The sequence below is a fragment of the Tauraco erythrolophus genome, chromosome 6, assembly GCF_009769465.1.
Source record: "Tauraco erythrolophus isolate bTauEry1 chromosome 6, bTauEry1.pri, whole genome shotgun sequence".
NCBI classification, from domain to species: domain Eukaryota; kingdom Metazoa; phylum Chordata; class Aves; order Musophagiformes; family Musophagidae; genus Tauraco; species Tauraco erythrolophus.
In genome coordinates, this window is record NC_141470.1 from 27,116,645 (window position 1) to 27,131,108 (window position 14,464).

The following is a 14,464-nucleotide window of genomic DNA, read 5'->3' on the forward strand; positions in this document are numbered from 1 at the left end:
GGGTGGGAGTTGTCCCCGTGGGCTGGGGATCCCGGGGCAGCGGTGGGAGCAGGGAGTCGGCTCCGCGCTGCTGCTCTGTCCCCGTGGGTGACTTCGGCTGTCCCCTTGCCGCGGGGCTGTGCCGGCTGCACCCCTCCTGCCCGCACCCTGCGCGGGCGGCACGTCCGGGGTGAGGCGAACCGGGCCGGTGTTTCGGCATTCCTGCCGCCCGGATGGGCCCGGGGCTGGGGAGCGGCGGAGCCGCGGCCTCGGGGAGATTCTCCGGTGCCTGATGAGAGGGTTGTGCCGCGACCGCGGCACGGAGCTAAACAGCCGCCCCTGCCCGGGGGGGAGGAGGCAGCCCCAGCGCGGGGGCCCGGGCCTCGTAGGCCCCCCTCCCCGGATCCCTCGGGAGTGCCGGTGCTGCACGGGGCTGGGGCCGGAGAAGGGGATGGGATGGGGATGGGGATAGGGGCGAGGCCAGGTCCGGGACGCACGGAAGTCCCGGGCACCGGGTACCCACTGGGAAGCTGAGCTCCGCGGCATGAAAGGGGGAATCGCGGGGCCTCGTAGACTCGCGGGGTACCCGGGAGGAGGTGCCGTGGAAGGAGCAGACCCCGGTACCGGGCCAGCTGCGGAGTAACGGGTTCCCGGCGCGGGGCGAGCCGTGGGGTCCCGGGGACAGCCCCGGTGCCCGGTGCGTCCTTCTCGAGGCCGCTGGTGCTTTCCGTCTTCGGTGCTGGATGCCGCGGGGGCCGGTGCCTGGCCGTGCCCGGAGCCAGGACCCGGTGCCGGGGTCCTACGCCCCGCCGTTCCTAGTGCCGGTTCCGGGTGCCGGTGCCCCGGCCGCCGTGCCCGGTGCCGGCCCCGCCCCGCGCCGCCGCGCTACGACGCCGCCGCCGCCGCCGCCCCCGCGCGCAGCCATTGCGGGCAGGCCCGGCGCTGCGGCCCGTCCGCCCGCGCGCTGCCCGGCGCGGTCCCGGGGACATGGTGGCGGGATGGCCCGGCCCGCCGACACCTTCCCGCTGCACCGCCTCGTCTGGCACAACCGGCACCAGGCGCTGGACAGCGCCCTGCGCTCCGGCACGGTGGGCGCCGGCACCGGGCACCGGCAGCGGCACGGCGGGGGCACCGGCACCGAGGGCCCCCACCCACTCCGCCGGGCAGCGAGCGCCGCGGGCAGCCGGCGCAGCAGCGTCAGGGGGGGTGGAGAGGGAGGCGGGGGAGAGGGGAGCAGCGGGGACCTGGGTACTGGGAGCTGCAGCGTGGGGGACTTGGATGTGGGGGCAGTGGGAGAATGGGGGACTCGGGGACGGGGGGCTTGGAGCGCTGGGGGTGCCTGAGAGCACTGGGACCACTAAGGGGGACTGGTGGCACTGGGAGCACTGGCGGGGACTGGGAGCACTGAGGAGGCTGGTGGCACTGGGACAGAGGTCCTGGGATCATAGGGAAGGGGGAGCACTGGGACAGGGTACCGAGGTATTAGGGGAATGGGAGTACTGGGGGTATGACGGGGCTGGGGGCACTGGAACTGGGTGCCTGGGGGACAGGAGGACTTGGAGGCTGGAGGGGAGGGGGCACTAGGGGACAGGGGGCACTGGGCCTTGGGAGCATGGTGGGCACAGGGCATGGGCACCCTGAGGGGCTGAAAGCTAGCGCAGGGAGATCAGGGACTGGAGCAGGACGAGGGGACAAGGACCAGGGGCTGGGGACCAGCACTGGGGTGCCAGAGCAGAGCGCCAGGGCTGTGCTGGATGGGGGGCACTGGGGGTGGTGCAGGGTGTGTGAGGCACCTCAGGCCGTCAGCGGTGACCCTGGCTGTCCCTGCAGCACGACGTGGAGCTGACAGACCCCCGTGGCCGGACCCCACTGGAACTGGCCGTGTCCCTGGGCCACCTGGAGTCAGTGAGAGTCCTGCTGCGGCACAACGCCAACGTGGGCCGGGAGAACGCCAATGGCTGGACGGGTACGTGGGTGTGTGGGCCCTCCACCAACGGGGACACCGGCATGGGGACCCCATCATGGGGCACAGGTGCTGGCGGTGCCTGGGTCACGGTGCCCTGTGGCCCCCCCCCCCCCCCCCCCCAGTGCTGCAGGAGGCCGTGAGCACGGGGGACCCTGAGATGGTGCAGCTGGTGCTCCAGTACCGCGACTACCAACGGGCGACACGGCGGCTCGCCGGCATCCCGGAACTGCTCAGCAAACTGCGCCGGGTACGACTCAGCCCCGGGCAAGTGGCGGGTGGGCACTCCCCCTTCAGCATTGGAGTCCCACCAGACTGGAGGCCAGGGAGGGCAGAGGGGAGCCCCTGGACCCCCCAAGTGTCCCCAGGACCCCCATCTTCTCCATAACCCCACTCTTCTCCCCAGGGACCCCCTGCTTATCCTTCCCTGCCAGGCCCCCACCCAAGACTCCACTCTCCCATGTCCCCCTGATCCCCACCCAGGAGGTCAGTAGGGAACTCCCCACTCCTCCAGACCCCCCCATGTCCCCCAGGTTCTCAATGACTCCCTCGTCTCTTCCAGGCATCTGACTTCTATGTGGAGATGAAGTGGGAGTTCACCAGCTGGGGTGAGTGGGGCTGGGGGGCTTGCAGGGCTGGGGGCTAGAGGGTTGCCCCCCATGTCCCCCTGCCTCGCCATGCTGCTGACAGGGCGCGGGTTCCCGCAGTGCCGCTGGTCTCCAAGGTGTGTCCCAGCGACGTCTACCGCGTCTGGAAGCGGGGCGAGAGCCTGCGGGTTGACACCACGCTGCTGGGCTTTGAGCACATGACGTGGCAGCGTGGCCGCCGCAGCTACATCTTCAAGGGGGAAGGTCAGCTCCAGCTCGTGCCGGACCCCCTGGGACCTCATATACCCCCCAGTCACCCTGGGAATCCCCCCAGACTCCATAAGGACCCCACATCCCCTACACGGACCCCCTGAGGACCCCAGTTCCCCTTCCAGCAGCACTGGGAACCACCTCAGCCCCTCCACACACACACATACCAGGGACCTCAGTCCCCTGCAGGGACCCCTGATTCCCCACTGGGACCCCCAAGACAAGCCTGAACGCAGTGACCCCCACGCTCAGGAGTGTCAGGGTGCCACGAGGTGCCAGGGGCTGACTTGGCCCTCGGGGCAGATGCGGGTGCCAGGGTGGCCGTGGCAGACTCTGACCCACTTCCCCGTGTGCAGATGAAGGGGCAGTGGTGATGGAGGTGGACCACGACAAGCAGGTGGTCTACACGGAGACGCTGGCCCTGGCCCTGCATGAGCCCGACCTGCTGCTGGCAGCCATGCAGCCCTCGGAGGAGCACGTGGCCGGGCGCCTGACTTCCCCCATCGTCTCCACGCACCTCGACACCAGGAACATCGCCTTCGAGCGGTGGGGCCCGGCGCGGCACTGCGGGACGAGGCAGGGGGCATGGGGCAGACCCTTGCGTGGCAGAGTGGTGGTGATGGTGGTGATGGCGGTGATGGTGGTGGTGGCAGTTACTGGGAAGGGGCCGAGCAAGGGCTCGCATGGGGCAACCACGTGCAAAGGGGAAGGAAACACTTGTGCAAGAGGGCAAGTGGCATAGAAGGAGCTGCCTCTGCGGGGGGCTGACACTTCCCCCCTCCCCAGGAACAAGTCGGGGATCTGGGGCTGGCGCTCAGAGAAGATGGAGGTGGTCAGCGGCTATGAGGCCAAGGTGGGCATGGTGGGGGGATGAGGGGGACCACCCACGGATGCCCAGCGGGGCTGATCCTATCCCCCGGCAGGTGTACAGTGCCAGCAACGTGGAGCTGGTCACCAAGACGAGGACGGAGCACCTGTCTGACCAGGACAAGTCACGCAGCAAAGGTGACAGTGCTGTCGGCCAATCAGGGAGCCTGCCTGCAGCTGGGACATGCCCCCTGCTGGAGCAAGGCCCGCCTCTAGTGCAAGGTCCACCCCCTTCCTGGGTGGGACATGTGCAAGGCGTTGGGTGTCACACTGGGTGCTGAGTGTGATGCGTTGCAGGTGTGGGACACTGTGGGTGCTGGATGTCACCCATCAGGCGTGGCGCAGCGTGAGGGGTGTCACCCACCAGACATGGGTCACCGTGGGTGCAGGGTGTCACCCACCAGATGTGGGTCACCATGAGTACTGGGTGTCACTCACCAGACGTGGGTCACCGTGGGTGCGGGGTGTCATTAATCAGATGTGGACACCATGGGTGCTGGGTGCCACCCATCAGGTGTGGGACCTTGTGCGAGGCGTGACAGCCCAGGCAGACGTGGGAGTGCTGTGCCCCCGCTTGCCCTGCACCCCTGCACCTCCCCTCTCTCCCCGGCCAGGCTCCAAGACCCCCTTCCATTCCTTCCTGGGCATCGCGCAGCAGCACGGCACGCACAATGGGGTGAGTGGCTGGGGCAGGGGGTCCCCCCGGGGCTGGGGGTGCCAGGGACATGGCTGAGCGGTGCCGGTGCCGCCACAGGCGCCCATGCCGCAGGCCGCCAGCCCCACCAACCCCACTGCCATCACTCCCGAGGAGTACTTCGACCCGCACTTCGACCTGGAGACCCGCAACATTGGGCGCCCCATCGAGATGTCCAGCAAGGTGCAGAGGTGAGGCCACCACCCCGGGGTGGCAGGGTGCCAGGGACATGGCACTGCCATGGCAGCGAGCCTGTGCAGGGTGGTTATGTGGCACTGGGGTGGCAGAACTCTTGGGAGTGGTGACGTGGTCCCCTGGGATGTGGCATTGGGGTGGCAGGACCCATGGGAGTGGTGACAGGGTCCCAGGGGATGTGGTGCGGGTGGGTGGGTCCGTGCCCACGCCGGTGCCCGGGCAGGTTCAAGGCGACGCTGTGGCTGTGCGAGCAGCACCCGCTGTCGCTGGCGGAGCAGGTGACGCCCATCATCGACCTCATGGCCATCTCCAACGCCCATTTCGCCAAACTGCGCGACTTCATCACCCTCAAGCTGCCCCCCGGCTTCCCCGTCAAGATTGGTGAGGGCGGTGTCGGGGGGGAAGGGGGGGAAGGGGCGTGGCCTATCCCGAGGCACAGCCACTGACCCCTGTACCTCCAGAGATCCCCCTCTTCCACGTGCTCAACGCCCGCATCACCTTCAGCAACCTCTGCGGGTGCGACCAGCCGCTGGGCTCTGTGCGGGTGTGCGCCCCTACCCAGCCCCCTGGCACCCACCCCCCTGGCCCCAGAGGTGAGGCTGGGGGAGGTGGGGGGCCCTAGGGGCACATATGGCTGGGGGGCTGCTGTAGGATGGGGGGTGCCCTGGGGGTCTCCAGGGGGTAGGGGTGAGCCCAGGGCTGATGGCTGTGGGTGCAGGGTGGCACTGGGGGGGATCCCTGGGCGTAGGGTGCTGCAGGGTCCCTGGGCTGGGGCTGCCCATGGGGTGATGGGTGCTGGGGAGTGCCAGGTCCAGGGGATGACAGGGCCTGCAGGCTCTCTGTGGACACAGGCTGGCGTTGCCGTGGGCTGGGGGTGCAGGGTGCTGGGGGGTGCTCGGTGGCACAGGGTACCGGTGGTTGCGGGGTGTGATGGGATGCTGTGGGGTGCCATGGGTGCAGGGTGCCACGGCATTCCCTGGGATGCCACGGGGTGCTCACGGTGCCCTGTGGGCGGGGACACACGCAGGCTGGCCCTTCCCGTGCGAGGTGGAGGCAGGGGTGTTCGAGGTGCCTGCAGGGTACACCGTGCTGGGCGCGGGACGCAGCGAGCCCCTGCGGGATGAGGACGACGACCTGCTGCAGTTCGCCATCCAGCAGAGCCTGCTTGATGCCGGCACGGAGACCGACCAGGTGGGACCACGCCCCGCCCCTCCGTGGGGCAGGCCCCGCCCCCTCAGCGCAGGCCCCGCCCCTCAGTCCCGCCCCCATCCCGCAGGTGACCATCTGGGAGGCGCTGACCAACACCCGCCCCGGCACCGACCCGCCCCCCTATGACGAGGACCTCCAGCTGGAGCGGTGAGGCACCGCCCCTAGGGGCGGGGTCTGATCATGCCCCGCCCACTGGGCTTGGGGCGTGGCCAGGGCGGGAGGGGCGAGGTGCCAGGGCGGGGCGGAGGGGAGGTTGGGAGAGGCCCTGGGGGTGTGGCCCGGAGGGGAGGGTCTTCCCACTCCCTGGAGGGTGTGGCCAACATGGGCGGGGCTAACTGCAGGTGAGGGTGTGGCTAGCAGATGGGTGGGGCACGTGGAGTGGGGTGTGGCTCTCCAGCCCAGGGTCGAGCTGTGAAGTGGGCGTGGCCACCCGGGGCGGAGCATGGGTGGGGCACTGTGTGGGCGTGGCCTCCGCGAGGGGGCGTGGCCACAGCGGTTCTCCCCGCAGGGCCCTGCAGGAGAGCATGCTGCTGCAGGCGGGTCCCAGCGCCGACCCCCCGGCAGGCGGGACCCCCCCCGGGGCGGGCAGCGGCAGCCCCCCGGCACCCCCCGGCTACGGCAGCTTCGCGGAGCAGCTGCGGCTGGCCATGGCGCTCTCAGAGCGGGAGCAGGAGGAACGGGAGCGGCGCCGGCGCGAGGAGGACGAGGAGCTCCAGCGCATCCTGCGTCTCTCCCTCACCGACAAGTAGCGCCGGGGCGACGGGGACAGGGATGCCCCACGTGGGGACACCCCACATGGAGACAGGGACGCCCCACCGGCCTCGCCTGGGAACCACCGGGCACGTCCTCACATGTGGACACTCCAGCGTGGGCAACGTCCCGCACTGGGACACCCCAGCTTGGGCACAGCCCTGCCTGGGGACCACCCGGTGCTGGGGTGGCCCCCCTGTGCCAGGGGACCCCCCTGATGTGGGCACAGCCATCCCCGCACAGGGGGGCAGTTGATCCAGGGATCCTCCTACCCCCAGGACCCCTGATGCAGGGATCCTCTCCCGCCAGGCTCAAACCTCAGCCCAGGGACCCTGATCTGGGGACCCTCACCCCAGGGACCCCCTTGTCCCCAGGACCCCCACCCTAGGGACCCTGCTTCTCTTCGGTGTTGTATGTTGACCCCATGGGGGGGCAGGATGGACCCAGGGGTCCCCATGGGACACAGCTGACCCCTCTTTAAAGGCACCCCGCTTTTGGGGTCTGCAGGCCAGGCAGGGACCCCCAGGCCTTGTCCTTTGGTGGCGGGGGGGGGACGCGCGGCTGTATGTACATATACATATACATATATATATATATATACACGAATGTGGACAGACTGTGCCTGGCAGGGTGAGGGGAGGCCCAGGGGGTGGAGCCTGGGGAAGGAGGTGGAGCCTACAGGGAGGGGCAGAGTTATCAAGCACGTGGGTGGCACTGGTGGGATCCCAGGGGGGTTTCCTTCCCCGCTTTGACCTCCCTCCCCCCAAATCTGGCCCTGCAACCCCATTCCCTGCACCACGGCTTAATTTATTAAATTTATCCTTCTCGGGGAGACTTCCGCCAGGGAGAGGGTGTTTGGTGGGGGACCCACTGCTGAGCCATGGGGTGACAAGGGGCTCACAGGAGCGGGTCCCAGGGCTGTGAGGGTCCCAGTGTAAGGTGGGAGGGGATGCCCCGTTCCTGGGGTGAGAGTGAGGGTTCATGGGCACAGGGCCCAGGGAGGAGGTTGGGATGGGCTGGCACCTGCGGGGTCACGGCCAGGGGATATGGAGCAGTGCCAGGGTGAGGGGCTTTAGGGAGGGGGGAGGATCCTCGGTGCTGGGGGGTTCCCACCTGCTGGGGATCTGGGGAACGCTGCCCGGGGGTCTCCCAGAGACCTCGAGGAGGTCCCGATTCCGGGGAGTGGGGTCTGGGGGCTCCCAGTCTGGTGGTGCCGGGATGGGGGTGAAGGTGGGAGGTGGAACCTGTCCCGCTGGAGGCCATGCCGTGCCCGTTCCCGTCCGGGCGGGGCAGCGGCGGCGGCGCTTCCTGGTGCGGCGGCGCGGCGGGGGCATGGCGCTGGTCACCGTGCGGCGGGCGGGGGGCTCCGCCGGGGGCCCGGCGGTGAGTGCGGGACGGGGCCGGGGAGCGGGACGGAACCGGGATCGGGGCACCCCGGAGGCGGCTCGGCAAGGCCGATCCGGGGCCGCCGGGTGCTGCCGGGACGGGGAGCGGCTGCCGGCGGCGGGGGCGGCCGGGCGGTCCCGGCTCGTCCAGGAATTCCGGTAGGAAGAGCGGCTGCCCCGGGGGCTCCCGGCAGGGGCGTACGGGCTGTCCCGGCTGCTCCCAGGCCGCGATGCGGGGGGTTAAGGCTGCCCTGGTCGGTCCCGGTGGGAGGTTACTGGGAGCCCCGTTGCCCCCAGCACTGGGGGTCTCCTCTGCTGCCGGCTAGGGGGGGGGGGATGTCCCCAGTTGCTCCCAGAGCCTTCGCTGTCCCAGTGGCTCCCAGCCCCCCTGCTCCCCCCCCCCCCCCCCTTCAATAACCGCTGGGCCTTATCAGGGTGCACAGCCCCGGGCCCCCCCCCGACCATTTCTCCCCTGGGCAGCAACCAGCCCGGGGTGGGGGGCACGGGGACAGGACCCCCCCCCAGCAACCCAAGAGATCCGCAGGGATCTGCCTCCCCATGGGACTCCTCCCAGGACCCCCACACTCCCCCGTGGAGCCCTGCCAATGCCTCTTGCTGCTGGAGGGGGGGAGTTTGGCGGCGGGGAGTTTGGTGGAGGGGGTCCTGGCCCACAGTGCCCAGGTGGGATGTACCGGGGGTGCTTGCTGGGCCCCCCGGGCATGGTCTGTGCCCCAGGGTCATGCTCCCCTGGGGGCACTGCCCCCACCCCCGTGGTTTGCAGGAGGAAGATGCACGCAGACGTGGCCAGCTGCAGCGGCGGTGAGAAGGGGCTCCAAAGCCATGGGCTGGGGGACACAGGGCACCGGGGTGGGCAGGGGACACAGCTACACCCCGAGGAGCATTTCCTCCCCCGTGGTGCCCCAGCACCCCCCAGCAATCCCCCTCCCCGGGGGAACATTTTCGGGGTACCCCCACTGCTGTGGCTGGGCCCCACATCCCGCTCAGGGCCCTCCTGCCCCCTCAGGCAGAGCTTCGTCATGGTCAAGGGGGCTGCCCTGCTGCTGCCCGCCGAGGAGCCGCTGGTGGCCGAGGCCCCCCTGGCTGCACCCCCCAGCCAGGCCCCGGGGCGGCAGGAGCAGCACCTGCACCTCATGATGCAGCTGCTGCGTCCCCAGGATGCCATCCGGCTGGTAGGGGATAGGAGTGGGACGGGGACGGGGACAGGGATGGGGATGGTGACAGTGACAGGATGGAGATGAGATGGGGACAGGGATAGAGGTGGAATGGGACAGGAATGGGATGGGGACAGTGATGGGGATGGGATGGGGATGGTGACAGTGACAGGATGGAGATGAGATGGGGACAGGGAAAGAGGTGGAATGGGGACAGGGATGGGGAAAGCATGACATGGGAATGGGATATGGATGGGGACAGGGTGGGGATGGGATGGGGACAGTGACAGGATGGGATGGAACAGGACAGGATGGAAGGGTATGGGAATGGGATATGGATGGGATGGGATGAGGATGGGGATAAGATGGGGATGAGGGTGGGATGAGGACAGGATGGAACAAGACAGGACAGGATGAGATGGGTGATGGGACAGGACGGGATGGGACGGGATGCCCAGCCTGCCCCGCCGTGTCCTTGACGCTCCTCGCTGGGCACTGGGGGCACTGGGGAGTGCAGGAACACCTCTCATGCCTCCCCCCCCCAAGGCAGTGCGGCTGGAGTCGGCACGGCCGCAGCGGGTGCGGTACCTGCTGGTGGTGCGACCGGAGGAGATGGGAGCTGAGCGGCAGACGGTGCTGCTGGGCGTGGACTTCGCCCACGAGGGGTGAGCAGGGCGTGGGTGGGGGGCGCGTGGGCAGGGCGGCCACACCCCCTGACCTCTGTCGGTCCCAGGGCCACCCGCTGCACCCTGGGCATGGTGCTGCCTCTCTGGAGTGACACCCAAGTCTTCCTCGATGGAGATGGGTAAGGACTAGGTGGGGCTTCTGTGAAGGGGAGGGGCTTTTGAGGGTGGGGCTCACAGGATGGGGTGGGGAGGGGCAGGGCTGGGGTGCCCACCCTGACCCAATTGTCTCCCCATGGTGCCAAGAGGGTTCAGTGTGACATCAGGGGGGGAGACCCGCATCTTCAAGCCCATCTCTGTCCAGACCATGTGGTGAGCAAGTCCTGGATGTGTCCATGGGCATGGGGGATGGGGGACATGGGGACCGCCATGGCCATGGGAGATATGGGCGCAGGGGACATGGGGATCATCATGGACATGGGGGGACGTGGGCACCACTGTGGGCATGGGGGCTGTGGGCACCACTGTGGGCACAGCCAGAACATGGCCATATGGGCACCACCATGGGCCCAGTCATGGGAACGGGGGATGCGGGGAAGGTTTAGGCGCAGCCACGGGCCCCCCAGCTGTGCCCATGGGCTGTGCATGCCCAGGAGAGGGGAGGTGGCACCCATGCACTGGGGCAAACCAAACCTGGGGGTGCCTCGGCCACGGTGGCGGGGCGGAGGCGCGGGCACGTGCTGGAGCAGTGGGCAGTGCCGGGGCGGTGCAGCCGTGGCAGGCGGTGTGTGGCAGGGCCGTGCTGCAGGAGCTGCACCGCGCCTGTGAGGAGGCATCCCGCGGCGGCCACATCCCTGGTGGCCCGGCGCTGGCCTGGGCCCGCGGCTATGCGGCGGCGCTGGCCTCGGAGCAGAGCTGCCTCAACGAGTGGGAAGCCATGGCCGACCTCGAGTCCGTGCGTCCTGCCTCGCCCCCGCCCTGCCGGTACGCCCCGCCCCCCGCCCCTGCTGGCCAATCAGCACTGCTGCTGCGCTGGGGAGCCTCGGGGCGGGGCTTGTGGCAAAGGGGCGGAGCGATTGGGTGGGGCTGTGAGGGCGGGGCTCTGCTGGGAGGGAGGGGCTTGTGCTGGGGTGGGGTCTGGGATCAGGGTGTGGCTAATGGAGGGGCAGGGATGGGGTGGATGAGGGGTGGGGCTTAAAGGAACTGGGTGGGGCTTAAAGAAACTGGGTGGGGCTTCCCATCTCGGGAGGGCCATGGGGAGGCGGGGCTTGCATTTAGGGGAGGGGCTTGGGAGAAGAGGAGGTGGGGTCTGGAGAGGGGTGGGATCTGGGATCAGGGTGCGGCTAATGGAGGAGGTGGGGATTGGTTGGATAAGGGGCGTGGCTTAAAGGAACTGGGTGGAGCTTCCGGTATCAGGAGGGCCATGGGGAGGCAGGGCTTGCATTTAGGGGAGGGGCTTGGGAGAGGAGGAGGTGGGGTCTGGTCAGGGCGGGGCCCAGGTGGGGCAGCTGAGCGCCGCTGGCTGCGGGTCGCAGGCCGGCAGCGCCGGAGCTGTCAGAGCAGGCAGTGCGGGCGCTGCTGCGGGACGTGATGGCCAGTGCTGACCTGGAGAGCGTCTCCTCCAAGGAGGTGGGTGCCACTGGGTAGGGGCTCCTGGTGGGCCGGGGACCTGGCGTGCGGGCAGGGGCAGGCAGGGGCAGGCAGGGGCGTCCCTCAGCCTGTGGCCATGCCCAGGTGCGGGAGGAGCTGGAGCGGCGCACGGGGCACAGCCTGGCCCAGCACAAGGATTTCATAGACAACGAGATGCTGCTGGTGCTGGCACAGATGGACCGGCCCTCCCACGTCTTCCCACACCTCTACCTGGTGGGCAGCAGGACAGGCGGGTTGGGCAGGGCGGGCAAGGCTATCCCCACCCCTCACCGCTGTCACCGCACAGGGCTCCGAGTGGAACGCGGCTAACCTGGAGGAGTTGCAGCAGAACAAGTGAGCGTGGGGTGGCATGGCGTCATCTGGGGTGGCATGGTGGGGTGGGCATAGGGGCATCGTGGAGTGTCATGGTGGGGTGGCATGAGGTCAGCTGAGTGTCATGGTGGGGTGGCATGAGGTCATCTGGGGTGGCATGGTGAGGTGGCACAGGGCCATCTGAGGTGTCACGATGGAGTGGGCATAGGGTCATCATAGAGTGTCGTGGTGGTGCAGGTGTGAGGTCACCATGAAGTGACCCGGTGGGGTGGGTATGGGGTCATCATGGGACACTGATGGGCTGGGCATGTGGTCGTGGTGGAACACCCATTGGGGTGAGCATGGGGTCATCACGGGACACTCGCCAGGGTGGGTGCAGCAGGGCTGCGGCACCACGGCGGGGTGGATGTGGAGTGCTGTGGGGCACCCCATAGAGCACAGGCAGAGCCCCAACCCTGCATACCCACTGTGCCCTGTGCCCGTGGCGCTGCAGGGTCACCCACATCCTGAACGTGGCGCGGGAGATCGACAACTTCTTCCCGGCGCTGTTCACCTACATGAACGTGCGGGTGTATGACGAGGAGACAGCCCAGCTCCTGCCCCACTGGAACGACACCTTCCTCTTCCTCTCCCGTGTCCGGTCAGTGGGGCGGGGGCACCCCGGGGCGCAGTGAGGCGGGAGACATCGAGGGCACATGAGGGGGACACGGGGCTTGGGGGGCATGGAGGGGCAAGGGTTGGAGCCAGGGGCAGGCTGGGGAGGAGCATGGAGGGTGTACCTGGGGAGGCAAGGGGGTATTGGGAGGGGTGTCTTGAGGGCTGCGGTGCTGGAAGCCCTGGGGACACTGGGAGAACTGGGAGCTGGGGAACTCTGGGGCAGTGGGTCTCTGTGGACACTGGGGGGGCCTTGGAGCAAGGGAGGCCTGGGGCATGGGGTCCTTGGGGACATGGGGAGCCCTGGGGACATGGAGTGCCTGGGGCATGGGGTCCTTGGGGACATCAGAAGCCCTGGGGACATCAGGAGTCCTGGGACACTGATGCACTGGGGACAGTGGTAGCACTGGGGACAGGGGAACTGTGGGGCACAAGGTCCCTGGGGACTCAGGGAGCACTGGGGACATGGTGCTGGGTGTCCTGGGCAGGGTGCCTCCGGGGTTGGCTGGGGACCCATGGGGAGCCCCAGGACCTTGGTGGCAGTGTGGGTGGGTGCCACAGGGCCGGCGGGGGCCGGGCGCTGGTGCACTGCCGCATGGGGCTGAGCCGCTCGGCGGCCACGGTGCTGGCCTACGCCATGAAGGAGTTCGGGTGGCCCCTGGAGCGGGCACTGCAGCATGTCCGGCACTGCCGCCCCAGCGTCCTGCCAAACCCTGGCTTCATGCGCCAGCTCGACTTCTACCAGGGCATCCTGCACGCCAGGTGGGCGGGGCAAGGGTGGGGTGGGACACGCCCTGTGGGCAGGGTGGGTGGGGCCTGATGTGACCACGCCCCCTCGGTCAGGACAGGGTCTGCTTTGACCATGACCTCTTGGGTGGTGTGGGTGGAGCCTGTCATGGCCACGCCCCTCTCATGCAGAGTGGGTGGGGCTTCTGTGGCCACGCCCTGATGGGCAGGATGGGCTTTGGTGTAGCGGGATGCCCCACCCTTTGATGCTATGGCCGTGGGGGCAGAGCCTGTGGGAGCCCCGCCCTGACTCAGAAGGGGCGTGGCTCCACACGTGGGGCGGGACCAGCCACTGACAGCAGGTGTGTGGCAGCCGGCACAGCAGCCTGTGGGAGCCCAAGGTGGCGGAGCGGGTACCCCAGCCCCCGGAGGGCCCAGAGGCTGCCCCGGAGGACGAGGGTGGCCTGTCCCCAGCCCCGTCCCCGCAGCCCCCTGAGGAGACCGGCAGGCCGGGGATGTTGGGGGCCTCCCGGCGCCCCCGCATCTCCCTCTGCGCCGTCATGCGGAGCATCAGCCAGCTGGAGTCCCCCGAGCCCCCCGAGCTGCCGGGGGAGCCCCCCGCCGGGGAGGTGAGTGTGGGACAGGGCCAGAGGGGGGGCCAGGCCACGGCGCCGGCTGAGACCCCCATCCCCTTCGCAGGTGTTCGTGGCCGCGGAGGCACCGGGGGTGCCGGGGGTTGCCCTCCCAGGGGCTCGGCCCTCCTCCCGGCCCCGCCGCGTGGTGCGCCAGGCCAGCCTGGATGGCGGCCCCGCCCCCGCCTCTGACCACGCCCCCACGGACGGCCACTCCCCACCTGCCACCAGTTGTGACTCCACCCCCTCCTCCACTTCTGAGCCCGCCTCCTGCCCCACCCTTGCCTCTGACCCCACCCCTAGTGCTGACCCCACCCTCAACCTCCCCTCCACCCCGCCCCCTGCCCCCTAACCTGGGGGGGGTATGGGGTAGAACACCCCCCCACGCCCGTTGCGTTGGCACTATGGGGAAGGGGCGGATCCTAGGCCTGCTGGAGGCGTGGCCAGGGAGCCGGCACGCCCCACACGCACACTGCCTGCACTTCGGGGACAGAGGTGGCCCTGCCTCATGCCCCCACGCACAGGGCCTTGCTGCCACCCATCACTGTGCCAGCACTGAGAATAAAGAGTGGAAACGGCCGCCCCCGCGTGGGTCCTGCTCGAGGGTGGAGGGGACGAGCGTGGGGCCTCCTGCGAGGCCCTGCCCAGCTGGGAGCATTGGGATGATGCTCTCCCTGTCGCCAGTAGGGGCCAGACCGAACACGTAGGCTGTAGGGCCGCCCTCTGTGTGCGGGGAGGGGCACTCGGGTGTAACCTCCGGGGCAGCCCGGGGCGGGGGTGCCGGCGCCCCGCTGCC

General features: G+C 69.3%; 2 protein-coding genes across 3 annotated transcripts; both read left to right on the forward strand.

Annotated features, from left to right (window-relative positions):
* Positions 1–977: 977 nt before the first annotated feature.
* Positions 978–6,536, forward strand: ANKRD13D (ankyrin repeat domain 13D). Of its 2 annotated transcripts, none has more exons than XM_086612708.1 (15): positions 978–1,067; positions 1,810–1,945; positions 2,068–2,192; positions 2,505–2,550; positions 2,650–2,793; positions 3,156–3,345; positions 3,586–3,652; positions 3,723–3,804; positions 4,281–4,342; positions 4,421–4,551; positions 4,779–4,936; positions 5,017–5,163; positions 5,583–5,746; positions 5,832–5,911; positions 6,273–6,536. In XM_086612708.1, the coding sequence occupies exons 1-15, from the start codon at positions 978–980 to the stop codon at positions 6,511–6,513; spliced, it is 1,863 nt and encodes a 620-aa protein (XP_086468834.1). In that variant the 3' UTR covers positions 6,514–6,536. The 2 variants fall into 2 exon arrangements, with proteins under 2 accessions (XP_086468834.1, XP_086468835.1); XM_086612709.1 differs by having other exon boundaries at positions 5,017–5,148.
* A 1,310-nt stretch (positions 6,537–7,846) lies between these two features.
* SSH3 (slingshot protein phosphatase 3) lies at positions 7,847–14,020 on the forward strand. The gene is made up of 14 exons (XM_086612928.1): positions 7,847–7,897; positions 8,681–8,718; positions 8,924–9,089; positions 9,618–9,736; positions 9,805–9,876; positions 10,001–10,066; positions 10,490–10,678; positions 11,230–11,323; positions 11,429–11,557; positions 11,631–11,677; positions 12,150–12,296; positions 12,872–13,072; positions 13,410–13,665; positions 13,736–14,020. Exons 1-14 carry the CDS (start codon positions 7,847–7,849, stop codon positions 14,018–14,020), a joined length of 1,860 nt encoding a protein of 619 aa, XP_086469054.1.
* Positions 14,021–14,464: the final 444 nt, after the last annotated feature.